The sequence below is a fragment of the Phocoena sinus genome, chromosome 10 (assembly GCF_008692025.1).
Source record: "Phocoena sinus isolate mPhoSin1 chromosome 10, mPhoSin1.pri, whole genome shotgun sequence".
Taxonomy (NCBI): domain Eukaryota; kingdom Metazoa; phylum Chordata; class Mammalia; order Artiodactyla; family Phocoenidae; genus Phocoena; species Phocoena sinus.
Window position 1 is genome coordinate 18,135,071 of NC_045772.1, and position 27,388 is coordinate 18,162,458.

Below are 27,388 nucleotides of genomic sequence, written 5' to 3' on the forward strand. Positions count from 1 at the left end.
GATGCACACTGAAGTATTTAGGGCTGAAGAGTCATGTGTATATATATGTATACATACATATATATATACAGAGGGAGGGAAGAAGAGAGAGAGAGAAAGAGAGAAAGGAAATATGGCAACGTGTTAGCAATTGGTGAATCTGGTGTAGGGTATATAAAAATTCATTCTTTCAACTTTTTGGTAGACTTTAAATGTTTCAAGTGATAAAAAGAAAAGGAAAAATCAAACAAAAATATAAGGGTACTCGGGACTTCCCTGGCAGTCCAGTGGTTAAGACTGCGCGTTTCCACTGCAGGGGGCACGGGTTCCATCTTTGGTCAGGGAACTAAGATCCGCCATGCGGTGTGGCCAAAAAAAAAAAGGTACTCAACCTGCATGTATATTTCAAATTAATTTACTGTAATTATTAAACAACAAAAATAGTCACTGTGACAGCTGTACCAGTGATGGATTGGGAAAGGGGAGGGAGCAGAAATCCTACAGGCAGGAAGTCCAGGAGGGAAGTTACTGCAGAGTTAATCAGTGAGATGAGGCAGGGTAGAAAGGAGATGGATTAAGAAACTCTTAGGAGGTGAAACTGTAGGAATCAGGTGTTGGTTGGATGAGGGATTGGGAGGGAGCAGTGGAAGAGGATGCTCAGAGAACACTGAGGAGGAGCTTCTGTGGGGCAGGTGCTGATTTCAGTTGTGACCAGATGAGGTTTGAGGTGCTGCGCAGCTTCCTGGAGGAGAGGGTCACGTGTTCTATAAATCTTTTATATTATAAAAATATTTATATTATAAAAATATTTATATTATAAAAATATTTATAAGTCTGTAAATTTTTTTTTTTTTTTTTTTTTTTTGCGGTACGCAGGCGTCTCACTGTTGTGGCCTCTCCCGTTGCGGAGCACAGGCTCCGGACATGCAGGCTCAGCAGCTGTGGCTCAAGGGCCCAGCCGCTCCGCGGCATGTTGGATCCTCCCGGACTGGGGCACAAACCCGTGTCCCCTGCATCGGCAGGCAGACTCTCAACCACTGCGCCACCAGGGAAACCCTGTAAATATTTTTGAGGGTTCATATCTCCAGGCACTCATGCTGGGCATATGGCAATGAACAAAACAGACAAAATGCCCTGCCTTCAAGGAGCTTATAGCCTATCACCGGGAGGGCAGACAATAAACCAGTGATGAAATGGGCAGTATGTTGGACAGTGGTCATTGCTGAGGAGAAGTGACATATGTGTTGCTGAGGTTAGGGGGTTTTGACTGAGTCTGGGGGACGCGAAGGAGCCAGCCACATGGATATCTGGCAGGAGTGTTCCAGGTGAAGGGAATAGCATTCCCGGTGGAGGGAACGAGTGTAAAAGGCTCTGAGGCAGGAGAATGCCTGGCAAGGAGGCCAGTGTGATCGGGTGAGGTCTTGTAGGACACTGTACAGACTTTGGCTTTTACTCTGAGAGAAATAGCGAAGGCTTGGAGAATTTTAAACAGAAAACAGCACAACCAACTAAAAGGAGACACAGGCAGAATCATCCAGTCAAAGGATGGTAGGGAGAAGGCAGTACCGGTGGTGAAGATCATGGATATATTTTGAAGGTGGAACTGACAGGATTTGTGGTCAGTCCATCTGTGGGGAATGAGAAACAGAGAAGGGTCAAGGATAACACCAAGTTTATTTTCACTGGAGCAATTAGGAGAATGGAGTTGCCGTTGTACAGCTGGGGGAGATGATGGGAGATGTGTGTTTTGGGCAAACGTCAGGAGTTCGAATTTGGACATGAGGATGCCTTCAAGTGGAGCCACCCAGTGGACACTTGGCTTTAGGAGTCTGGAGTCCACGTGAGAGATCTGGGCTGGAGACAGTAATTAGGGAGTTGTAGGCATATAAATGGTATTTCAAGCCAGGAGAGTCCACCATTTAGAGGTTCCAGAGATGGGGGAACAGCCAAAGAGGCTGAGGATAAGCGGTCCCCAAAGGTGGTGGGAAAGCAGGCGAGTGTGGGGTCCCGCAGGCTACATACAGGATGTCTGTAGAGGAGGAGAGTGTGGGCAGGTGGCCTGCACCTCCCGTGCACCTGGGCCTCGCCCGCATAGAAATGAGTCCTGTGCTGCACTTGCTCGCAGGCAGGAACCATGGTAACCCAGAATATGCTCTCTCACACTCTGCCCCAGACACTCGTTTCCCTTGGCCCCAGATTTCTGCTTCTTACTCTATGTCTTCTTTTTTTTTTTTTAAATTTATTTATTTTATTTATTTATTTTTGGCTGTGTTGGGTCTTTGTTTCTGCACATTGGCTTTCTCTAATTGCGGCAAGCGGGGGCTACTCTTTGCTGTGGTGTGCAGGCCTCTCATTGCGGTGGCCTCTCTTGTTGTGGAGCACGGGCTCCAGGCATGCCGGCTCAGTAGTTGTGGCTCGTGGGCTCTAGAGCACAGGCTCAGAAGCTGTGGTGCACGGGCTTAGTTGCTCCCCAGCATGTGGGATTCTCCTGGACCAGGGCTCAAACCCATGTCCCCTGCATTGGCAGGTGGACTCTCAACCACTGCGCCACCAGGGAAGCCCTCTATGTCTTCTTAAGATGTCTTGCAGCTGTTTCCTCCAGCTCTCATCCCTGACTTCCCCCCATCACTCTTCTACCCCTTTACAGCTCTGATCCCTCTGCCAAATCCATACCATCAGCTCCTCTCTAGAAGCTGCAAACATCTCTTGCGCACCTACTTAATCTATTAGAATGCTTTTGACTGCAAGCACCGGAAATACCAGTTTATAGCAGCTTAAACAGAATGTGCCACCATCAGAGATGAGATCAAATTGTGAAGAGGGAGAGAAGTATGCCATTCAGGCATACTGAATCTTTATACAATTTCATATGCTTTTTAAAAAGTAAATGAAACAGGGAATTCCCTGGCAGTCCAGTGGTTAGGATTCCATGCTTCCACTGCAAGGGGCCGGGGTTCTGTCCCAGGTCAGGGAACTAAGATCCTGCAAGCCGTGAGGCAAGACCAAAAAAAACCAAAATAAAAAGTAAATGAAACAGGCTTTCTCTTGGAGGTACATGCTTCTCAGGGACTCCTTTCTGCCTTGTATTCTAAAAGCACCTTAGAAGGTTTCCTACAAGAATCTGCTTCAGGAATTTCCCTCCTTGGCTCACTACTGCTCTGCCTTGCAATTAGATGTGCATATCAGTTTCCTGAATCCTCTTATTTTATCTTTAAAAAAAAAAAAATTATTTATTTATTTTTGGCTGCGTTGGGTCTTTGATGCTGCGCGCGGGCTTTCTCTAGTTGCGGTGAGCGGGGGCTACTCTTCATTGTGGTGTATGGGCTTTTCACTGCGGTGGCTTCTCCTGTTGCGGAGCATGGGCTCCAGGTGCACGGTCATCAGTAGTTGTGGCTCGCGGGCTCTAGAGTGCAGGCTCAGTAGTTGTGGCACACGGGCTTAGTTGCTCCGCGGCATGTGGGATCTTCCTGGACCAGGGCTTGAATATGTGTCCCCTGCGTTGGCAGGTGGATTCTCAACCACTGTGCCACCAGGGAAGCCCCTCTTATTTTATCTTAAAGAGATTTTAGAGTTGCAACGTGCTGGACAGGGGAAAGATGAGCCCCCTTGCCAGATGAGTCGGCACTTACTCTTTGGCATGAGCTCAGTAGTTAGAGTAACGGAGCACTCAAGGGAGAGCAGACCAACCTCGCCTGGGAGCTGTGAAATTTCATGAATACACAGTGACATCTGTTACTTGGAGCCCACCTCACCTGCCTCTGGGGTAGCCAGAATAGCCTTTCATGAGTTTCAGAACCTTGTGGTTAAAGAGCATCAGATTTGAAGTCAGAGAGCCCTAATTTCAAATCCCTGTTCTACTATTTACCAGCTGTGTGATTTTGAGCAAGTTACTGACCCTCTCTGAGCCACAATTTCCTCATTTGAAAAATGAAATTAGTAATATATCCATTCCATTCTGGTCACAGGGAATGTATTTGTAAGGATTCGTTTGAAGAAATTGAACCTCATTTCAAAGAAGTTTAAGGAAAAGAGGGGAATTGATTGGCTTGGCTGACTGGGATATACAGGGAGGAGCTGGCCTCAGGGATTTGGAGCCCAGGGCCTTCTGGTCTCCCACTCATTCTCTCCTGTGGTACCAGATGGTCTCTGGAAGGGAACAGACATGTGGCCAAAGACCGTTCTAGGCTGACATTACCTCAAAAAGTTAGCCGAATGTATATCATCCAGAATAGTAAATGGATAAAAGGTACCTGAAACCAATCTCAGAAGAATCGTAAGTAGCATGCTTTTTGACTCAATTCTTTCCCAAGTGCAAGAGGGGAAAAGGAGAAGGGCTGTTGCAAATGCACTCAGAGCTCCTGGGTGTACAGTCTATATCCTGGGAAAATGAAAGGGACATTGTAGCCAGTTGTTTACAGTGAGTTAAAGGCTTGAATGAAATCCCTGTTGAAGAGTTTCCCTAGATCACTGCCAACAAGTTCTCACAACACTTTGGTTCATAAAGAAACCCTGGTGTACTATGCTATCCTGCCTTCTCTGTCATGTTGCTGATTTCTAAAGGTTACTATTCCTGGTTGCTGACGGCTGCATCCAGTCAAACGTCAAGTTCAGAAGTTCTTTTGAAGCACCGTAATTAAGCAGGATCAATTTAATTTTAAAATAAATTTTGAGTTTTCAAGACAAATTATTTATGGTAAATTAGCTTGTTTGTTTGTTTGTTTTTTAAGATAAAGGAAGTCAGTTTCCAACTCCTGGAAAATGCCACAAAGAAATGAATGAATATGTGACAAAATTTAATTTTAGATTTCGAAACTAAGATGAATTTTTTTTTTTCCTCCAGCAAAAATGGGTTTATTCACAATTAGCAGAGAATTTGAGGTCTGCGGCTATGGTGAGCCACTTGCAAGTTCCCTCATGGCAAGAGGAGAACACTTTTTTAGAGGGGAAAAAGGAAGCTGGGAGGGCTACAAAAACAGGGTCTGTGGCTTTTCTTTTATTTTTGAATTTTATTTTATTTATGTTTTTATACTGCAGGTTCTTATTAGTCATCCATTTTATACATACTAGTGTATATATGTCAATCCCAATCTCCCAATTCATCCCACCCCCCCCACGCCCATCCCTGGCCCCCTTTCCCCCCTTGGTGTCCATACGTTTGTTCTCTACATCTGTGTCTCTATTTCTGCCCTGCAGACCGGTTCATCTGTACCATTTTTCTAGGTTCCACATATATGCGTTAATATATGATATTTGTTTTCTCTTTCCGACTTACTTCACTCTGTATGACAGTCTCTACATCCATCCACGTCTCTACGAATGACCCAATTTCGTTCCTTTTTATGGCTGAGTAATATACCATTGTCTGTATATATATATATATATATATATATATATATATATATATATACACCACATCTTCTTTATCCATTCATCTGTTGATGGGCATTTAGGTTGCTTCCACGTCCTGGCTATTGTAAATAGTGCTGCAATGAACATTGGGGTGCATGTGACTTTTTGAATTATGGTTTTCTCTGTGTATATGCCCAGTAGTGGGATTGCTGGGTCATATGGTAATTCTACTTTTAGTTTTTTATGGAACCTCCATACTGTTCTCCATAGTGGCTGTATCAATTTACATTCCCACCAACAGTGCAAGAGGGTTCCCTTTTCTCCACACCCTCTCCAGGACTTGTTGTTTGTAGATTTGCTGATGATGCCTATTCTAACCAGTGTGAGGTGCTACCTCATTGTAGTTTTGATTTGCATTTCTCTATTAATTAATTATATTGAGCATCTTTTCATGTGCTTCTTGGCCATCTGTATGTCTTTTTTGGAGAAATGTCTATTTAGGTCTTCTGCCCATTTTTGGATTGGGTTGTTTTTTTAATATTGAGCTGCATGAGCTGTTTATATATTTTGGAGATTAATCATTTGTCTGTTGATTCGTTAGCAAATATTTTTTCCCATTCTGAGGGTTGTCTTTTTGTCTTGTTTGTAGTTACCTTTGCTTCGTAGAAGCTTTTAAGTTTCATTAGGTCCCATTTGTTTATTTTTGTTTTTATTTCCATTACTCTACGAGGTGGATCAAAAAAGATCTTGCTGTGATTTATGTCACAGAGTGTTCTTCCTATGTTTTTCTCTAAGAGTTTTATAGTGTCCAGTCTTACATTTAGGTATCTAATCCATTTTGAGTTTCTTTTTGTGTATGGCGTTAAGGAGTGTTCTAATTTCATTCTTGTACATGTAGCTGTCCAGTTTTCCCAGCACCACTTATTGAAGAGGCTGTCTTTTCTCCATTGTATATCCTTGCCTCCTTTGTCATAGATTAGTTGACCATAGGTGTGTGGGTTTATCTCTGGGCTTTCTGTCCTGTTCCATTGATCTATATTTCTGTTTTTGTGCCATACCATACTGTCTTGATTACTGTAGCTTTGTAGTATAGTCTGAAGTCCAGGAGCCTGATTCCTCTAGCTCCTTTTTTCTTTCTCAAGACTGCTTTGGCTATTCGGGGTCTTTTGTGTTTCCATACAAATTGTGAAACTTTTTGTTCTAGTTCTGTGAAAAATGTCATTGGTAGTTTGATAGGGATTGCATTGAATCTGTAGATTGCTTTGGGTAGTATAGTTATTTTCAGAATGTTGATTCTTCCAGTCCAAGAACATGGTGTATCTCTCCATCTGTTTATATCATCTTTAATTTCTTTCATCAGTGTCTTATGGTTTTCTGCATACAGGTCTTTTGTCTCCCTTGGTAGGTTTATTCCTAGGTATTTTATTCTTTTTGTTGCAATGGTAAATGGGAGTGTTTCCTTAATTTCTCTTTCAGATTTTTCATCATTAGTGTATAGGAATGCAAGAGATTTCTGTGCATTACTTTTGTATCCTGAAACTTTACCAAATTTATTGAGTAGCTCTAGTAGTTTTCTGGTGGCATCTTTAGGATTCCCTATGTATACTATCATGTCATCTGCAAAGAGTGACGATTTTACTTCTTCTTTTCCTATTTGGATTCCTTTTATTTTTTTTCTTCTCTGACTGCCGTGGCCAGGACTTCCACAACTATGTTGAATAATAGTGGCAAGAGTGGACATCCTTGTCTTGTTCCTGATCTTAGAGGAAATGCTTTCAGTTTTTCACCATTGAGAATGATGTTTGCTGTGGGTTTGTCGTATATGGCCTTTATTATGTTGAGGTAGGTTCCCTCTATGCCCACTTTCTGGACAGTTTTTATCATAAATGGATGTTGAATTTTGTCAGAAGCTTTTTCTGCATCTGTTGAGATGAGCGTATGGTTTTTCTTCTTCACTTTGTTAATATGGCCATGACTGATTTGCGCGTATTGAAGAATCCTTGCATTGCTGGGATAAATCCCACTTGATCATGGTGTATGGACCTTTTAATGTGTCTTCAATTCTGTTTGCTAGTATTTTTTTAAGGATTTTTGCATCTATTTTCATCAGTGATATTGGTCTGTAATTTTCTTTTTTTGTAGTACCCTTGTTTGGTTTGGTATCAGGGTGATGGTGGCCTCATAGAATGAGTTTGGGAGTTTTCCTTCCTCTGCAATTTCTTGGAAGAGTTTGAGAAGGATGGGTGTTAGCTCGTCTCTAAATGTTTGATAGAATTCACCTGTGAAGCCCTCTGGTCCTGGACTTCTGTTTGTTGGAAGATTTTTAATCACAGTTTCCATTTCATTACTTGTGATTGGTCTGTTCATATTTTCTATTTCTTCCTGGTTCATTCTTGGAAGGTTATACCTTTCTAAGAATTTGTCCATTTCTTCCAGGTTGTCCATTTTATTGGCATAGAGTTGCTCGTAGTAGTGTCTTAGGATGCTTTGTATTTCTGTAGTGTCTGTTGTAACTTCTCCTTTTTCATTTCTAATTTTACAGATTTGAGTCCTCTCCCTCTTTTTCTTGATTAGTCTGGCTAATGGTTTATCAATTTTGTTTATCTTCTCAAAGAACCAGCTTTTAGGGCTTCCCTGGTGGCGCAGTGGTTGAGAGTCCGCCTGCCGATGCAGGGGACGCGGGTTCGTGCCCCGGTCCGGGAAGATCCCACATGACACGGAGCGGCTGGGCCCGTGAGCCATGGCCGCTGAGCCTGCGCGTCCGGAGCCTGTGCTCCGCAACGGGAGAGGCCACAACAGTGAGAGGCCCGTGTACCGCAAAAAAAAAAAAAAAAAAAAAAAAAGAACCAGCTTTTAATTTTATTGATCTTTGCTATTGTTTTCTTTGTTTCTATTTCATTTATTTCTGCTGTGATCTTTATGATTTCTTTCCTTCTACTAACTTTGGGTTTTGTTTGTTCTTCTTTCTCTAGTTCCTCTAGGTGTAAGGTTACATTGTTTATTTGAGATTTTTCTTTTTTTTGAGGTAGGCTTGTATTACTATAAACTTCCCTCTTAGAACTGCTTTTGCTGCATTCCACAGGTTTTGGATCTTTATGTTTTTGTTGTAATTTGTCTCTAGGTATATTTTGATTTCCTCAGGGGTCTCTTGGTTATTTAGTAACGTATTATTTAGCCTCCATGTGTTTGTGTTTTTTACGTTTTTTCCCCTGTAATTGATTTCTAATCTCATAGTGTTGCGGTCAGAAAAGATGATTGATATGATTTCAATTTTCTCAAATTTACTGAGGCTTGATTTGTGACCCAAGATGTAATCTAGCCTGGAGAATGTTCCATGTGCACTTGAGAAGAAAGTGTAATCTGCTGTTTTTGGATGGAATGTCCTATAAATATCAATTAAATCTATCTGGTCTCTTGTATCATTTAAAGCTTGTGTTTCCTTATTAATTTTCTGTCTGGATGATCTGTCCATTGGTGCAAGTGAGGTGTTAAAGTCCCCCACTATTATTGTGTTACTGTTGATTTTCTCATTTATAGCTTTTAGCAGTTTCCTTATGTATTGAGGTGCTCCTATGTTGGTTGCATATATATTTATAATTGTTATATCTTCTTCTTGGATTGATCCCTTGATCATTATGTAGTGTCCTTCCTTGTCACTTGTAACATTCTTTATTTTAAAGTCTATCTTATCTGATATGAGTATTGCTACTCCAGCTTTCTTTTGATTTCCATCTGCATGGAATATCTTTTTCCATCCCCTCACTTTCAGTCTGGATGTGTCCCTAGGTCTGAAGTGGGTCTCTTGTAGACAGCATAAATATGGGTATTGTTTTTATATGCGTTCAGACAGCGTGTGTCTTTTGGTTGGAGCATATAATCCATTCACGTTTAAGGTAATTATTAATATGTATGTTCCTATTACCATTTTCTTAATTGCTATGGGTTTGTTTTTGTAGGTCCTTTTCTTCTCTTGTGTTTCCCACTTAGAGAAGTTCCTTTAGCATTTGTTGTAGAGCTGGTTTGGTGGTGCTGAATTCTCTTGCCCGTAAAGCTTTTGATTTCTCCATCAAATCTGAATGAGATCCTTGCTGGGTAGAGTAATCTTGGTTGTAGGGTTTTCCCTTTCATCGCTTTAAGTATATCATGCTACTCCCTTCTGGCTTGTAGAGATTCTGCTGAGAAATCAGCTGTTAACCTTATGGGAGTTCCCTTGTATGTTATTTGTTGTTTTTCCTTTGTTGCTTTCAGTAATTTTTCTTTGTCTTTATTTTTTGTCAGTTTGATTACTGTGTGTCTTGGCATGTTTCTCCTTGGGTTTACCCTGCCTGGAACTCTCTGTGCTTCCTGGACTTGGGTGGCTATTTCCTTTCCCATGTTAGGGAAGTTTTCTACTATAATCTCTTCAGATATTTTCTCGGGTCCTTCCTCTCCCTCTTCTCCTTCTGGGACCCCTATAATGCGAATGTTGTTGTGTTTAGTGTTGTCCCAGAGGTCTCTTTGGCTGTCTTCATTTCTTTTCATTCTTTTTTCTTTATTCTGTTCCGCGGCAGTGAATTCCACCATTCTGTCTTCCAGGTCATTTATCCGTTCTTCTGCCTCAGTTATTCTGCTATTGATTCCTTCTAGTATATTTTTCATTTCAGTTACTGTGTTGTTCATCTCTGTTTGTTTGTTCTTTAATTCTTCTAGGTCTTGACTAAACATTTCTTGCATCTTCTCGACCTTTGCCTCCATTCTTTTTCTGAGGTCCTGGATCATCTTCACTATCGTTATTCTGAATTCTTTTTCTGGAAGGTTGCCTATCTCCACTTCATTTAGTTGCTTTTCTGGTTTTTTTTTTTTTTTTTTGCAGTACGCGGGCCTCTCACTGCTGTGGCCTCTCCCGTTGCGGAGCACAGGCTCTGGATGCGCAGGCCCAGCAGCCATGGCTCACGGGCCCAGCTGCTCCGCGGCACATGGGATCCTCCCAGACTGGGGCACGAACCCGCGTCCCCTGCATCGGCAGGCGGACTCCCAACCACTGCACCACCAAGGAAGCCTTTTTCTGGGGTTTTATATTGTTCCTTCATCTGGTACATAGCCTTCTGCCTTTTCATCTTGTCTGTCTTTCTGTGAATGTGGTTTTTGTTCCACAGGCTGCAGGACTGTAGTTCTTCTTGCTTCTGCTGTCTGCCCTCTGGTGGATGAGGCTATCTAAGAGGTTTGTGCAAGTTTCCTGATGGGAGGGACTGGTGGTGGATAGAGCTGGCTGTTGCTCTGGTGGGCAGAGCTCAGTAAAACTTTAATCCACTTGTCTGCTGATGGGTGGGGCTGGGTTCCCTCCCTGTTGGTTGTTTGGCCTGTAGCGACCCAACACTGGAGCCTACCCGGGCTCTTTGGTGGGGCTAATGGTGGACTCTGGGAGGGCTCATGCCAAGGAGTACTTCCCAGAACTTCTGCTGCCAGTGTCCTTGTCCTCACGGTGAGGCACAGCCACCCCCACCTCTGCAGGAGACCCTCCAACACTAGCAGGTAAGTCTGGTTCAGTCTCCTTTGGGCTCACTGCTCCTTCTCCTGGGTCCCGATGCACACACTACTTTGTGTGTGCCCTCCAAGAGTGGAGTCTCTGTTTCCCCCAGTCCTGTAGTAGTCCTGCAGTCAAATCCCACTAGCCTTCAAAGTCTGATTCTCTAGGAATTCCTCCTCCTGTTGCTGGACCCCCAGGTTGGGAAGCCTGACGTGGGGCTCAGAACCTTCACTCCAGGGGGTGGACTTCTGTGGTGTAAGTGTTCTTCAGTTTGTGAGTCACCCACCCAGCAGTTATGGGATTTGATTTTATTGTGATTGCGCCCCTCCTACCGTCTCATTGTGGCTTCTCCTTTGTCTTTGGATGTGGGGTATCTTTTTTTTTTTTTTTAATTTATTTTTGGCTGTGTTGTGTCTTCGTTTCTGTGCAAGGGCTTTCTCTAGTTGTGGCAAGCGGGGGCCACTCTTCATTGCAGTGCGTGGGCCTCTCACTATTGCAGCCTCTGTTGTTGTGGAGCACAGGCTCCAGACCCGCAGGCTCAGTAGTTGTGGCTCTCGGGCCTAGTTACTCCCCAGCATGTGGGATCTTCCCAGACCAGGGCTCGAACCCATGTCCCCTGCATTAGCAGGCAGATTCTCAACCACTGTGCCACCAGGGAAGCCCCTGGATGTGGGGTATCTTTTTTGGTGAGTTCCAGTGTCTTCCTGTCGATGATTGTTCAGCAGTGAGTTGTGATGCAGGTGGTCTCGCGAGAGGGAGTGAGAGCACGTCCTCCTACTCCGCCATCTTGAACCAATCTCCTAAGATGAATTTTATAATCTAAAATTCTTTTCTAATGGTTAAATTTCAGTTATTTTCATCAAACTTTCCTTGCTATCCTCTGCTTCTCTGAATGCCCACTGCTTTTTCTAATGAATATATAAGGTATTATGATAAGCATATAGATAAATTGTGAACTGGGACATCCAGGAAGCAGAGTTATAACAGGCATATTTTGAGAACAGAGAGTCTGTTAGCCCTCTTGGATTTTCAGAGCACAAATAAAATACTCCAGAATATTGTGAAAAGATAGGATTTGGATTTGGAGAAATGTTTGGTTGAAATTTTTCATGATGTATCAGCCCTTTTCTTGTCTTCTTAGGCCTGGTGCTATTTTGAGAACGTTGAATCTGTATTTGATGATATAACTTACTTTTTAGCCACTGATTGCTATCCAAATCTAGAAAGTGTAGGAAAGAATCAGAAACCTTCTTTGGGACACGCATCATCCTCTAGATTTAAAGTCCTTGATAAATCTCAAGCCTCCCTTTGAACACTGTAAAATTAGAATGAAATATTAAAAAAAAAATCAGTTCAGTGGAAAGGATAGTCTTCTCAACAAGTGATCCCAGAACAACTGGATATTTATATGCTAAAAAATGAACTTTAACCTATACCTCATGCCATATAAAAAATTAACTCAAATTGAAATGCAAAATATTAAACTACAAAATTCTCAGAAGAAAACATAAGAGAAACTCATCCTGACCTTGGGTTAGGCCAAAAATTCTTAGATATGACACTGAAAGCATGATCTGTAGAAGCAAAAAATTGATGAATTTGACATCATCGAAACTGAAAACTTTTGCTGTGCAAAGGAAAGTTTTAACTTTTCATTGTTGAAAGAATGAAGACAAGCCACCTACTGGGGGAAAGTATTTGCAAATCACACATCTAACAAAAGACCTGTATCCAGAGTATGTAAAGCTCTCCAAACTTAGAAATCAGAAAGCAATGATCCAATTAAAACATTGGGAAAAGATTTAAACAGACACTTCCCCATTGCATTAGTCAGCGTTCTCCAGAGAAACAGAACCGATCAGATGTATATGTATGCAGAAGAAGACTTATTATAAGGAATTGGCTCATGTGATTATGGAAACCAAAAAGACTCAAGATCTGCCAGCTGAGTCAGCAAGATGGACACTAAAGAGAGCCAGAGGTGTAGCTCCAGTCTGAGTCTGCAGGTCTGAGAACCAGGAAAACCGCTGGTGTAGATCCAGTCTGATGGCTGGCAGCCTCAAGACCCAGGAAGAGCATGAGTTTCAGTTCGAGTCTGAAGGTAGGAAAAAGTCAATGTCCCACTTCAAAGGCAGTCAAACCAGAGAAATTATCTTACTCAGGGGAAGGTCAGCTTTTTTGTTCTGTTTAGAACTTCAGCTAGTTGGATAGGCCCACCCACATTAGAGAGGGCAATCTGTGTTCCTTACACTACTGCTTTAACATTAATCTCATCCAAAAACATCCTCGCAGGAAACACCCAGATAGTATTCGACCAAATATTATGGCCCCTTCAAATTGATACATAAAATTAACCATCACAACGATATACAGATGGCAAATAAACACATAAAAAGATCCTCAACATCAGTAGTTATTAGGGAAGTGCAAATTAAAACCACCACGAAATACACATATTAGAACAGCTAAAATAAAATACCAAGTGCTGACAAGAATGCTGAGCAACTGGACTTTTCTTTCATTGCTGGTAGGAATGCAAAATGATACAGCCACTCCGGAAAACAGATGGGCAAATTTCTTATAAACACACATCTACCAAATGACCCAGCAACCCCACTTCTAGGTCTTTACCACAGAGAAGTAAAACTTAAAATCATGCAAAAACCTCTAAACAAGTGTTTACAGATGCTTTATTCATAATCAAAAAACACTGGAAAGAACTCAGATGTCCTTCAATGGGTTAATGGATAAATAAACTGTGATACATTCTTGTAATGGAACGCTATTCAGTAATAAAAAGGAACAAATTATTGATTCATGCAACGGCAAGTATCAATCCCAGATGCGTCATGCTAAGCAAAAGAAGAGAGTCTTTAAAGATTGTATACCGTATGAATCCATTTACATGACGTTCTAGAAATGACAAAACTATAGCCACAGAGAATACATCAGTGGTTGCCGGGAGTTAGGTGTCAAGTTGGGTTTGCCTACAGAAGGGCAGCACAAGAGAATTTTTTGGAGGTGTTGGAATTGTTCTTTTTCTCATTTGTTGTGATTATCACAGGAATTTATGCATGTGTTAAAATTCATGGAACAATACAACCAGAAAAGTGAATTCTACTATATGTAAAAATTTAAACATTTAAAAATCAACAAGTCAAGGAACTTCCCTGGTGGACCAGTGGTTAAGACTCTGCACTTCCACTGCAGGGAGCATAGGTTTGATCCCTGGTCAAGGAACTAGGATCCCACATGCTGCATGGCCACACACAAAAAAAAGAAAATCAAGTCATATTTTGAAGCTGACCTGTTAATATGCAGCTAATCAATTACATGTGTCACAGGAAGTCTATTAAAAAAAATAGGTATACTGAATATTTGTTATACATCACCATTTGTGTCTCCCTGAGTGAAGCACTCTTTCTAATTATGGAAGTTCACAACAGGAAATTTGTGGAAATCCAGGATACTATAAAGAAATTACCTTGTCAACGTGTCTCAAATGTCTTGGCAGAAAAATAGTTCTCATAAGGCCAATTCTTAATTCTCTAAAGAAGTAGTTGCCTCTTCTCTTAAAAGAAGTTGTTCCTGGGACTTCCCTGGTGTCCAGTGGTTAAGACTACAAAAAGCCACAGCACAAACCTGGCAAATCTTCCCAAAGCAGCAGTTTTTCTAGATGGTAAAACATTGAACACATGACTTTTCTATGACATATTAACCCAGATGTCAGTTGAACCAACCTACCCCAGGGATTCTGTAACCTTTAACCTGGGATGCACAGACCCTCAGAGTGTCCATGGATACATTTCATTTTCTCATGCACTTAGATGAGGAAAAATGTGAGCATTTCCTTCGTTTGTGAATATAGGGAACAAGCCACAGAAGGAACTGTAGTACCTGTGACTTCCTCATCTGTGTAAATCAGGTACTTTCATGTTACATCACAGCTGCTACAAATATCTCACATCTTTTAAAGCTCATTACTACTTAAAGCTACAATAAGTATTATACCTGCTAATAGCCCTTGTTATTTAATAAAGAAGCATGTTTAATGCTATAGGTATCACAAATTTGTTTTTTTCCCCCAATATTCTGATAATTTTCTTTAAAAGTGTGTAATTGGTTTTCTTTATAATACAATATATCTTTTAAGCTTTTAAAAACATTATTCTGGGAAGAGGTCTGTGGGATTCACCAGACTTCCAAGATACTTATGTCAAGAAAAGGTTAAGATTCCTGCCATCTGCCATAGATTTGGAGATTCAAATGCAATTAACTCAAAATTAACTCACCTTTCCTCTATCCAATATTCCCTCCAAACTTTGTACCAATTCTTGATGACTTCCATTCTCATGTCCGGTGCCCACAGAACTTTCTAGCTCAGTTGTTTCTCTCCCCTGTCCTCCATGTCCAAAATAAAGAACATTGCCCCGTTCCCTTGATTTCCCTTAAACACAGCAACATGTGTCTTTAGATCCAGAGGGGAAAGCAGTGTAGAGGTAAGGTGGGGATTAGAAGGTGCAGAGCATGGCAGAGACTGTGGACTGCATATTGGAAATTCCAGTTCTTTGAAAGTCCCTAGGGCCCATCTGCACAGGGAAAGAAGTTCTCTTGGGTGACTGGCAGCTCCTGTCCTGTGATCTTTCTCCTCCTTACATGCTGTTCTTCTTGGGCTGCTGCCAAACCCGGGGATTCCAGCTCATCATTTACTCGACCCAGTTAGCTTTCTCCTGATCTCACCCCTATCCATCCCATCTGTGTATAGAAGACCTTGATTTCATAACGAAGAGTTTTCTCCCTGAGAGAAGCTCTTCTGACAATGAAGGGACTATTTTTTCCCCCCTATATTTATGTACAGTTTACATGAACTTGAAGGTAAAACAAGAAACTTGTAAGATATTTTGAACTTACTGGGGATGACTTTGGAGTGTCCGCTCTCCTTTATCATCAGAATTTCTGTGGGAATGTTTGAAAAACATTGCTTTAGGGCTTTAAGGAAGACAAAGGCTGATGGAGGGGGTTACATGCATTTAAAAGAAAATCCAGGGATTTCTCTGTGACTCAGTGGTTAAGAAACTGCCTGCCAATGCAGGGGACACAGGTTCGATCCCTGGTCCAGGAAGATCCCACATGCTGCCGAGCAGGTAAGCCCGTGTGCCACAACTACTGAGCCTGCGTTCTAGAGCCTGCAAGCCACAACTACTGAGCTACGTGCCACAGCTACTGAAGCCTGCGTGCTCTAGAGCCCGTGAGCCACAAGTACTGAGCCCACGAGCCACAACTACTGAAGCCTGCACACCTAGAGCCTGTGCTCCGCAACAAGAGAAGCCACCGCAATGAGAAGCCTGCACACCACACAAAGAGTAGCCCCCGCTCGCTGCAAATAGAGAAAGCCCACGTGCAGCAACGAAGATGCAACACAGCCAAAAAAATAAATAAAATAAAATCCATATTCCTTTACAGACCCCACAGTTTGTCTCCAGCCTCTTCTAGCCAGTCTCTCCCTTACTCCACTCTGTTCCAGCCACATTGAACCTCTTGCGGTACTTAGAATCATCAGCCCCAGGGCCTTTGCACTTGCTGTTCCCTTTGCCTGGGATGCTCTTCTGCATTCTCTCCACTGGCTCCTGCCCTTTCTTCTGATCAAATGTCATCTCCTCAGTGAGGTGTTTCCTGATTTCTCACCAAGATGCCTCCTGGTCTCTATTCACCTTTATCCCAGCACTTCTGTTTTTTACTTCGTATCACTTACCATAATCTAATTATTTTACTTGTTACATTTTAATATCTGTTTTCTCTACTGAAAGCAGCTCCATGATGATAGGGACTGGGACTGATCTGTGTGTTGCTGCATCCCCAGTACATAGCACAGTGCTGGGCTTTTAGTAGGATCTCAATATATATTTACTGAATGATTGAATGGAGCATAAAATGTGCCCCTCTCAGGATGGTTCTGTTTTCACAAGGGATTACTGAAGATGTAGAAGCTTCCTTATCAAAGGAATGAAGTTATGATAGCAGGAAAAAAAGACACAGGATTGATATTTTACATCAAGGAAAACTTCTTATGTGACATTTCTTCCAGTTAGTGCCATCTGATCTGCTAACCCAGAGGGCTGACAGGGCAGTTTTTGGAGAAGGTAAAAGATTACGCTTTGGGAGTCCTTTGTACGTTCTGTACAGCCAGAGAAATCAATTTGAAGAGGTGAGCGCTGAATTCAAGAAATATTTAGTTCAAAATTCTAGATTCAGAACAGTTAAGAATGACTGCAGGGCTTCCCTGGTGGTACAGTGGTTGAGAGTCTGCCTGCCGATGCAGGGGACACGGGTTCGTGCCCCAGTCCAGGAAGATCCCACATGCCACGGAGCAGCTGGGCCGTGAGCCATGGCCGCTGGGCCTGCGCGTCCGGAGCCTGTGCTCTGCAACGGGAGAGGCCACAACAGTGAGAGGCCTGTGTACCACCAAAAAAAAAAGAATGATTGCAAAGTTTTCCACATAGCAAATGGTCAAAGATGTAGTCCTTAATAATTGTATTATGACTTTTGGGTTGATTGCCTTTTAAAAATAATTTTTATTCTTTAATCCACAGGTCACAGTTTTTATCCACATGAACACACATGGCTTTGTTACGAAAAAGTAAGATTACAAACTTTTAAAAATTATGATTAAAAATAGATATTTTGGAGGACTGTTTTGATGCTGAATCTTATTCTTTTTCTTTTTTTTTAATCTTCTTTGGTTTTCATGGATAGTTTTCCCACAGACAGTTGTTGGCATCATCACATGAGGATGATTTCCATAGAAAGTTGTTGAGTGTTTTGTTCAGAGGAGGATTTTTCATGAGAGGGGTCAGATGTTTCTGTAAAGGTTGCAAATGTTATTTATTTTCTCATTTAAAGTAAGTATTCATGTTCCTGCCTAATTTAGCATTTGTAATTTCGTATTCTTATAAGATTCACTTCAAATTATGTAATCTTCAGACCCCATCAAAACCTGGACTTGCCTCTGATTTTATATCCAGTTGTTTGTGAATCTAGGGGAAAAATAATTACCTAATTGGGTTAGTTACCCTCAGAATAGAGTTGCCCAATGTGGCAGATGAAAAGACAAGATATCCAGTTAGATTTGAATTTCTAATAAACTGTGAATAATTTTTTAGTATAAGTATATCCCCAATATTGCATGGGACATACTTATACTAAAAAAGGGTCAGATGGTAGTAGACATTAGGCTGCTTCCTCAAAGTGGCTGTGGGAAGCGAATGTTCATCAGTTGTATCGATAAACTATAGAACTTTGTCCCTTGTCTTCTGTTTCTCTATAGTTTTGTTTTAAACTGAGTATAGTATCTGGTTGTCTCTGGCTGAATCTGATAACCCAGAAAGGCAGAGAAGGGATGGATGTCAGCAAGGCAGAACCATTGAGCCTTAGGACATAGCTCTGGAAGGCATCCGTGAAGATTGTCCAACTCCTTCCTTCTACAAATGTGAAGACAAAGGCCTAGGGGCCAGAAAATAGATCGGTATGAGGCCAATAAGTATCAATATCTTGACACACAAAAATAGTAAATAATAATACAAAACAATTTTAAAGTCTTTATTGGGCCTACATTGCCTTTGGTAACTCTCAAAACACCCCTGCAAGGTAGTGGTTATTATTACAATCCCCATTTAGCAGATGAGCAGACTGAGGCTCAGAGAGGTTAATTAACATGTCCAAGGCCACACAGCTAGTAGGTGGTAAAATGAAATTTGAGTCTGACTTCAAATCCCAGCCCTTTCCCCTTCTACCAATGTTTACCAAACTGCAGGCATTTGTGTACCACATATGGCAGTGTACCACCTTCTCAACTTTTCATCATCTGTGTTCCTTCTGTTCTGTGCATGACTCACTATTTTCTTTAAATTGACTCATTTAAAAAATTATAAGTGTATTTTGTAATAGAAAGTGTATATCCTTACTATAAGTAGGGTAACAGTTATGTCTCAGAAGAAGGTGATTGTACAAATATATATGGTTAGAGTAATGTTATTCAATTCTGGGTAGCTTTGGTTACCTGCCTGCATATGAAATTAGGACTGATTTCTCACTGTGATTTAATGTTACTTAATGCTATGAACACAAGCCTCCTGAATCATCCCATGTACAACCAGTGGTGTATGGCTCCATACTTAGGAAAACACTGTCCGACACCATTCTAGTTCTCAGTAGATCCTAAGGGCAAGCATCACTGTTTTGGAAAGGATGGCCCTGGAGGCTTAGACTGGGAAGAGGTATTGGGATCTTCTAACCTCTTACTCAGGGCAAGAGATTTATGTACATCATCCTTGACCAGTGGTAGAACTAACTGAGAAGCTGCTGTTATAATGACTAAGAACATGTATTCATAATAAGCACTGGCTCATCATAAGTGTCATATAAATGTTGGCTATTATTTGAAACAAAGTATTCCTGCACAGAAAGTGGCTCCAGAGGCAACATCATGCAGTCATCAAGGTTGTAGCTTCTGCCGTCAGACTGCCTGGGTTTAGCCCTGGCTGTCCTTAAACTACATCTGTGTAGCCTTGAGTATCGGCAGCACCACAGAGTAACTCTTGACTCCACGTGCTACCTGCTTAGAGAAAGGTTCCGGGCCTCCAGTCCTGTGTATGTCAGGGAGAGCGTCTGTTCCCACTGGCTATTCTAAACTTATTCCACAGTTTCAGTTTGATAGGTTATACTTGAACATGTTTCTGTTTTTATTTCAGTTAACCAGGTGTTGCTGTTCCTTTTGATTGTGACCATCTGTGGGATTCTGTATAAGAAAGTTCATAGGGGGACTGTGCTCAGGAACAAAACAGGTATGCAAAGTGACCTAAGCCAGTCACAAAAAGTCAGATATTCTGTGATTCCACCAATGTGAGGTACTTAGAGTAGCCAAATTCATAGAGACAGAGAGCATAGTGATGACTGCCGGGGGCTGGGTGGGGGGAGGGGAAAGGGGAGTTGTTGTTTAATGGGTATAGAGTCTCAGTTTTACAAAATGAAAAGCGTTAGGGGGATGGATGACAGTGATGATTGTACAACAGTGTGAATGTATTTAATACCACTGAACTGTACACTTGAAAATGGTTAAGATGGTAAATTTTATGTTGCGTATTTTACCACAAAGAAAAAATATATTAAAAAAAAAGAAGAACGGAGCAGGCAGGCAGCCATGTGGTCCATCAAGATGAGATACCTAAGAACACAGTTTGAGTCCTTCCAATAGCTGGGTTCAGAGAGAAACAAAAATCCAGTCAGCTTCCAAGTACCTGCTTTTAGAATATCCACCCAAGGCCAGATTTTCAGTTGTGTTGTAGAATGATCAGTGCTATTCAAACTTAGCACAGAATCACACAGAGGGCTTGTTCAAACACAGTCCTGGCCCCAGGTTTTGAATCAGTAGTTTGGGGGTGGGGCTGAGAATTTGCATTTCTGATGAACTCCCAGTTGATGCTGAGGCTGTTGGTTTTCGGACCTCACTCTGAGTGGCCTGCTCTGCATCCACCCTTTTGGAGTCTCTCAATAATTTCGCTTATGAGCAAAATCGCTGCATTGACCATATGTCCTCCTCCAGCTGCACTGGGGAGCCCAGTTTCCCTCTTCAGGGGTGAATTGCATGGGATGGAACCTCACTTCTCCAAACATACAAAGCCAACACACACAAAAATTAAGTAGCACCAGTAGTGTTTTATTTTTCATTAGTTTACTGTTTTATATCAGCAAAATGAATATACTCATTTATGGAAAATACAAAATATTACCTGTAGCTGTATCAGCCAAAGACAAATACAATTAATATTTTGGTGCATTATATATATTCACACTTTTTTATAAGCCAGAGGCTTAGGCACTGGACAGACTACAAGGAGCAAAATAATGTCCCTGCTTTCACAAAGCTGACTTTTTCAGTATAAAAGAATTCATAAGGACTTCCCTGGAGGCGAGTGGTTAAGAATCCACCTGCCAATGCAGGGGACACGGGTTCGAGCCCTGGTCCAGGAAGATCCCACATGCCACGGAGCAACTAAGCCTGTGCGCCACAGCTACGGAGCCTGCATGCCTAGAGCCCGTGCCCTGCAACAAGAGAAGCCACTGCAATGAGAAGCCCGCCACCTCAAGGAAGAGTAGCCCCCGCTCACCTCAACCAGAGAAAAGCCCGCATGCAGCAACAAAGACCCAACACAGCCAAAAATTAATTAATTTAAAATTCATAAAAAATTAAAAATATGTATAATCAGGTCTAGATGAACATTAGGAGCCTCTGGAACGTGAATGATTTCCATACAGAGATATGTATGCAGATATTTATAGGGCATTATTGATAGTAGCCCCAAACTGGAAGCAATCCACACGTGAATCAAGTAGTGAATATATAAAATGTGTTATATCCATGCAATGGAGTACTTTTCAACAGTAAAAAGGAACAAACTACTAATACATGATACAATATGAATAAACCTCACACACATACTAAATGAAAGATGCTAGACCCAGAACACCACATGTTATATGATTCCATTTAAAGGAAATTTCTAGGAAAGGCAAATCTATGGAGACAGAAAAACAGGTCAGTGGTTGCCTGGGGCTGGGAGTGGGAGTGGCTTGACTGCAGCCCAGCTGAAGGGAAATTTTCTGGTGATGAAAATTGTTCTAAAATGGGATTTTAGAACATTCTAAATGTTCTAAAATGGGATAAATTTACTAAATATCATTGAACTATGTACTTACAGTAGGTAAATTTAAAGAAATCTATATTAGTCTGCCTGGGCTGCCATAACAAAATACCACAGACTGGGTAGCTTAAACAACAGACACTAATTTTCTCACAGTTCTGGAGGCTGGAAGTCCAAGATCAAGGTGCCGGCAGGGCTGGTTTGTCCTGCAGAGGAACGCCTTCTCTCTGTGTCCTCACGTGGCGTGGTGTCTTTTCCTCTTCTTATAAGGACGCTAGCCATATGGAATTAAGGGTGGACCTCATTTAACCTAACTGCCTCTTTAAAGGCCCTATCTCCAAATACAGTCACATTCTGAGGTACTAGGGGTTAGAGCTTCAACATATGAATTTTAGGGGTATGCAGTTCAGTCCATAGCAGTATGTAACTAATGACTCGATAAATTGCTTTGAGAAAGGTCGAGAGAGAAAGAGAGAGAGAGACAGAGAGAGAGAGACAGAGAGAGAGAGAGAGACAGAGACAGACAGAGAGACAGAGAGAGAGAGAGAGAGAGAGAGAGAAAGAGAGAGAGAAGGTCATACAAGGTCAAATGTGGTCTGAACTTTGAGCTTGTTACTCCTCACGTTTTACTTCCTGCCCATAAACCAACACATTCAGTCGGCAGATTGCATTGCAAATTCCTTTCTCCATGGAAAGAAATGAGTTGCTTTTATAATAGCTGTTAAAAGAACTGTGAGGAAATGCACATCCTGACTAATTGGCTATATATTTATATACGATAAAGTGTTTTCACCACATGAATGGATCCAATAGCACATTTTTATCCCACACAGTGTTAAAATTTAAAAAAGAGGGGGAATCAGTGTTATGAAATACCACTCAAAAGAACATAGTTGGCATGGAAAGATGGATGTCTGTGGTATGTAAGTGGAAAAAGCAGGTTACAGAAGACTATGAAAAGTATGATTTCATTTTTTTTTCAGTTTAAAAATTTTTTAATTTGTTTCAGAGTTAAACCCGAGACACATTGACTTCATAGAAAATCCACTGAGAAATGTTTTTCTAGGCTGAACACCTCTTTCCCTTTAGTCTCCCCCAGCAGAGCATGCACATGTGAATTACTTTCATTTTATAATCACTGCTGTCCTACCACTATACCAAGGTCACCTAAACTGTGTGTGTAGTATTCTCAATGTTCTTAGTTACACCCTAATTTCACTAACTGCAAAAGATTTTCTGGGATACCCTGTCACTTGAATTCTTTGGCTACTTTTGAAGATGCAGTCCAAAGAACTCTTAAATGATTCTCCTTTGGCGGGGGGAGGGTGGTATTTTGGTTTTAAAATAATACCTCAAATTTCATGTGATATTTATATAATATGTAGTATATGTGCTTTTGTATGTACATTAAGAAGGGTTTGAGAGGCACATACCACACTGGTAACCTTTGGAATGTGGGCTGCGAGGTCTGCAGAAAACAGTCACCATTTAGATACTCTTCTGTTTGACTGGAATTTTCCAGAAGTGCATGTTAATATTTTATAGACTTTATTTTTTAGAGCAGTTTTAGTTTCACAGCAAAACTGAGCAGAAGGTACAGAGATTTCCCCCATACCCCTTTCCACCACACACACACACACACACACACACACACAGCCTCCCCCACTATTAACATCCCGTACTAGAGTGGTACATGTGTTACAATCTGTGGACCTATGTTAACACATCATTTTCACTAGTGTCCATAGTTAAATTTTTTTTTTGGCCATGCTGTGCAGCATGCAGGATCTTAGTTCCCTGACCAGAGATCAAACCCGTGTCCCCTGCAGTGGAAGCAGGGAGTTCTAACCACTGGACCACCAGGGAATTTCCACCGGTGTCCATAGTTTACATTAGGGTTCACCCCTGGTGTTGTACATTTTATGGGTTTTGAGAAATTTATAAGGACATTTATCTATCATTATAGAATACAGAATAGTTTCAGTGCCCTAAAAATCCTCTGTACCTCACCTATTCCATATTAATCTTCACAATTTTTAAAACATTAATTCAAAGAACTAGTGTCATACGTGAAGTCCAGAGGCCCTGGGAAGTCATGTACTGAAGAAAAACATGGTAGCATTCTATGGAATCTCCTGATAATGACATTCCATGGAATCTCCCGACAATTTCCTTGCAGTCAGCATGCTGGTGATTCACTCTTGGCCCATTTGGGGTGCAGCAAGTTCATATGTTTGGCTGAAATAGTTCTAATTTGAAATGCGATTCAGAGGTTTGGCACTGGGAGTGCAGACATTTCACCTCTTCTAGAAATGGACATTGTTTGATAAGAGTTACTTGTGAGAAGGGTCTAAAGCAATATAATAAATTTCTGGTCCATATGCCATTATTATATGAGATTTTTATGGGCACCAAATGGCTTCTCATAGCAAACCTTTTAATGGTCTGGCTCAGGCAGCATTTGGTGTAACAGATCCAAGTAGTACAATGGCTGATTCCCAAAGATCTGCTAGGATGGGGTATTGGTGAAGAATTACAGTTGAAAAATCTTCCCACCCTTCCTCCAACGCGCCTTCATCTATCACTCTGTCCAGGAAAGACTTCTAGGCAGAGAGCATTTTGGCTTAGGTTAGCTCCCAGATTCTCTGACTGGCAGAGGCTCTTAAGCAGTATGGTGGTGTGATGTGTCTGCAGCAGAGCTGTAAACTCAGTGTTTGACCTTCCCTTGGGGTGCTCTTCTTTCAAGGCGACGCGTTCCTCCAAACCTCCTTCTGCCCATAGCCTGATGAAGGACTCTATCTGAGCCTGACAGCCAGGTACTGCCCCAGATTTTCAAACCTTCCCTCTTTCTTTGCCCCTAAGAGTCACCCATGAATTATTCCTCTAGGGCCCTTTTCTCTAAGGCCAATGCATCATATCTGTTTAGTTGATTTCAGCAAACTTTCATTAAGTGCTTGCTAGGTGCCAGACTCAGTGGGGATAATACAGTGAGCTTACAGTCTAGTATAGGAGGCATACACATGAACAGATTCTTCCCATGCAGTGTGGTAAGTGCTCAAACAGAGGTTTCTAATGAATTCACCTAGCCAGCCAGCCAGCCAACCATCCAAAATGTATTGAGAATCTACCATGTTCCAGCACTGGGCTAGCTGCAGAGGAGACAGAGGTGAACAAGATACTGTCCCAGCCTTCACAGAGCTCCTAGTGTTACAGGAGAGAAAGGAAAGACATGCTACCAAATAAATTGCAGTGCAGCTGGTAAATCCACCCACAAGCAAGGACAGAGTGACCATGGGTGAGGGCTGAACTAATTTGTGTTAGTGAGCTGTTAAAGACTTCCTGGGGGCTCCAATGTCTATATTGCATTTGGAATGAATATGTAATAGTTAGATATGCAGGAGGGGATGAAAATAATATTCCAGACATCAGAAACAGCCTGGGAAAAGGCATTAAGGTAAGGGACAACATGGTGCCAGTATTCAGGGAACCGCTAGTATTTTTGCAACGCTGGAATAGAAGTAGACAAGGCTAGAGAAGTGAACAGGGACTGGATCCACGTGTGCCAGGAATGGAATGTGGCTCTATCCTATAGAAACCATGGGAGAACTTTAAGCAATGAAGAAACATAGTCAGATTTTCATTTAGGCAGATCACTTAGATGCCTGCAGGTGCCATGTGATTAGGCAACATACCACATGATTAGGGGACCTCCCCAAGATGACAGTTTAGTTCAAAAGGAACAGTCCCTTAAGAAATTTTTTCTTCTCTTTATAAAAGCAACCTGTAATTACTTTGGAGAATTTGGAAAATACAAGAAACACAAATAAGGAAATTAAAATTACTCATAATTCTATAAATAGACATAGATCCATTTGCAAATATGCATGTGTCAAATTGGGATCAAATACTGGAAAGGATTTTGTGTTCTCTCCCCATTATATTATGAGCATTATCTCATGCCAGCAAATATACTGTGAAAAATTATTGTAGTGGTGGAAATTTCACTTGCGGAGGAAAGTGGTGGAAGGGATGTAGGAGATAAAGAGGGAGGCCTTTCAATATTTCTTAAATTATTCAAAGCAGAGTACCTGGTGGTTAGTTTCATACACGTTTGTTGGATTAAGTATCAGCTAAAACTACCCTGGGTCTGAATAATAGAGATTTTGCAAAAAGACATCCGTAAAGAAAGAGAGAGCTTTAAGTAAAACTCAGATATCTGTTTGATAGTGAATACATACTGATAATTATTATTCTTCATACCTGAAAGTTGTGGTACCGAAATATGATGTTATGACATTAGTATTTTATATCATAGCCAAGGATCAGAAGGATAATCAATTATTCATCTTATGCTTTAGTCATACTTTTTCATTTATCTCCTTTTTTTGCCATCAACTTTTGACTCTCTCAACAAGAGCGTGGATAACAGAAAGCAAGATCACAAGCAGTATATTTTATAGCAATGTAGGCAAGGTAAATATTCCAATTCAGACAAGAGTTGAAGAATGTTGAATCAAGTGAGGCTTTTCAGTTCTTCACATATTTTTCAACTGTGTGTATGTGTTAGGCTATCTGATTGGCTTCTTTAAGAGAGCTCCAAAATAATAGTGACTTAAGCAAAATAGAAGTTTATTTTCTCTCTCAAGTGAAAGTCTGATGTGTCAGTTCCATAATCATCCAGATCAGGATCCTTTCTATCTTATAGTTTCGGTGTCCTCAAGAGGCAGCTTCCATCTCATGGTACAAGATGGCTGCTTGAACTCCTATCATCATATCAACATTCCAGGCAATGGGAAGGGGGAAAAGAAAAGGGGAGGGTAAGCATATTCCTTTTAAAGGCAAACTCAGGTGTTGCACATATACTGGCACTAACATCCCATTGGTCAGCACTTGATCACACAGAGCTGCAAGGGAGTCTGGAAAAATATTCTTAGTGGTTGGCTATGTGCCAGCTAAAGTTCCAATGTTGTATTTCTAAGAGAAGAAGGAGAGACTGGGATATTGGAGAATAATTGGCAATCTCTTCCCCACCATGCTATCATCCCCCTGGAGTGTGGAAGGCAAGACTTCCACACTGTGAAATTCCTTCATGTTCCAAGACTCTGATTTTGATGTTTCCAGATGATGACTCTGAGACTCCTGAGGATATGGAAGATGAGATTCCGGTGGTGATTTGTGCAGCAGCAGGGAGGATGGGTGCGGCTATGGCTGCCATCAACAGCATCTACAGCAACACTGATGCCAACATTTTGTTCTATGTAGTTGGACTCCGGAACACTCTGTCCAGAATACGGTAATCTGTGTACTATAGACTTTGGAGTTCTCTACTTTCTTTTTTTTTTTTTATAAATTTATTTATTCATTTATTTATTTTTGGCTGTGTTGGGTCTTCGTTTCTGTGCGAGGGCTTTCTCTAGTTGTGGCAAGCGGGGGCCACTCTTCATCGCGGTGCGCGGGCCTCTCACTGTCGCGGCCTCTCTTGCTGCGGAGCACAGGCTCCAGACGCGCAGAGCTCAGTATTTGTAGCTCACGGGCCCAGCCGCTCCGCGGCACGCGGGATCCTCCCAGACCAGGGCTTGAACCCGTGTCCCCTGCATTGGCAGGCAGACTCTCAACCACTGCGCCACCAGGGAAGCCCTCTCTACTTTCTTTTAATTGTCCTTGTCTTTCTTCACATGGATTCCCTTCTTTCTTTGGTTTGATAAATGGCCTTTAAATTAATAAGGGGATGACCTGAGGTTTACTTGATGGCCTGACAAACGTGTTCCTAGCTAAGGAAATTTTAGCAAAGTCTCATTAATCTGGTAGGGCAATGCATCATTCTGCAGAAGTGAATTATCTAATGAATGAAGGAAAC

The 27,388-nt window shown here is 41.6% G+C and overlaps 1 protein-coding gene across 9 annotated transcripts in view; it reads left to right on the top strand.

The window, feature by feature from the left end:
* The window catches only part of GLT8D2 (glycosyltransferase 8 domain containing 2), a 61,410-nt gene that overhangs the window by 18,048 nt on the left and 15,974 nt on the right, over positions 1-27,388 (top strand). For all 9 annotated transcript variants that reach the window (XR_004351628.1, XM_032644281.1, XM_032644282.1 and 6 more), the window contains 3 exons: positions 17,425-17,471; positions 19,582-19,674; positions 26,653-26,824. Coding sequence is in view for 8 of the 9 variants with exons in the window: in XM_032644281.1 (XP_032500172.1) it covers positions 17,453-17,471; positions 19,582-19,674; positions 26,653-26,824 (284 nt within the window). In the remaining variant the exon portion in view is untranslated. The remainder of the gene's footprint in view (positions 1-17,424; positions 17,472-19,581; positions 19,675-26,652; positions 26,825-27,388) is intronic.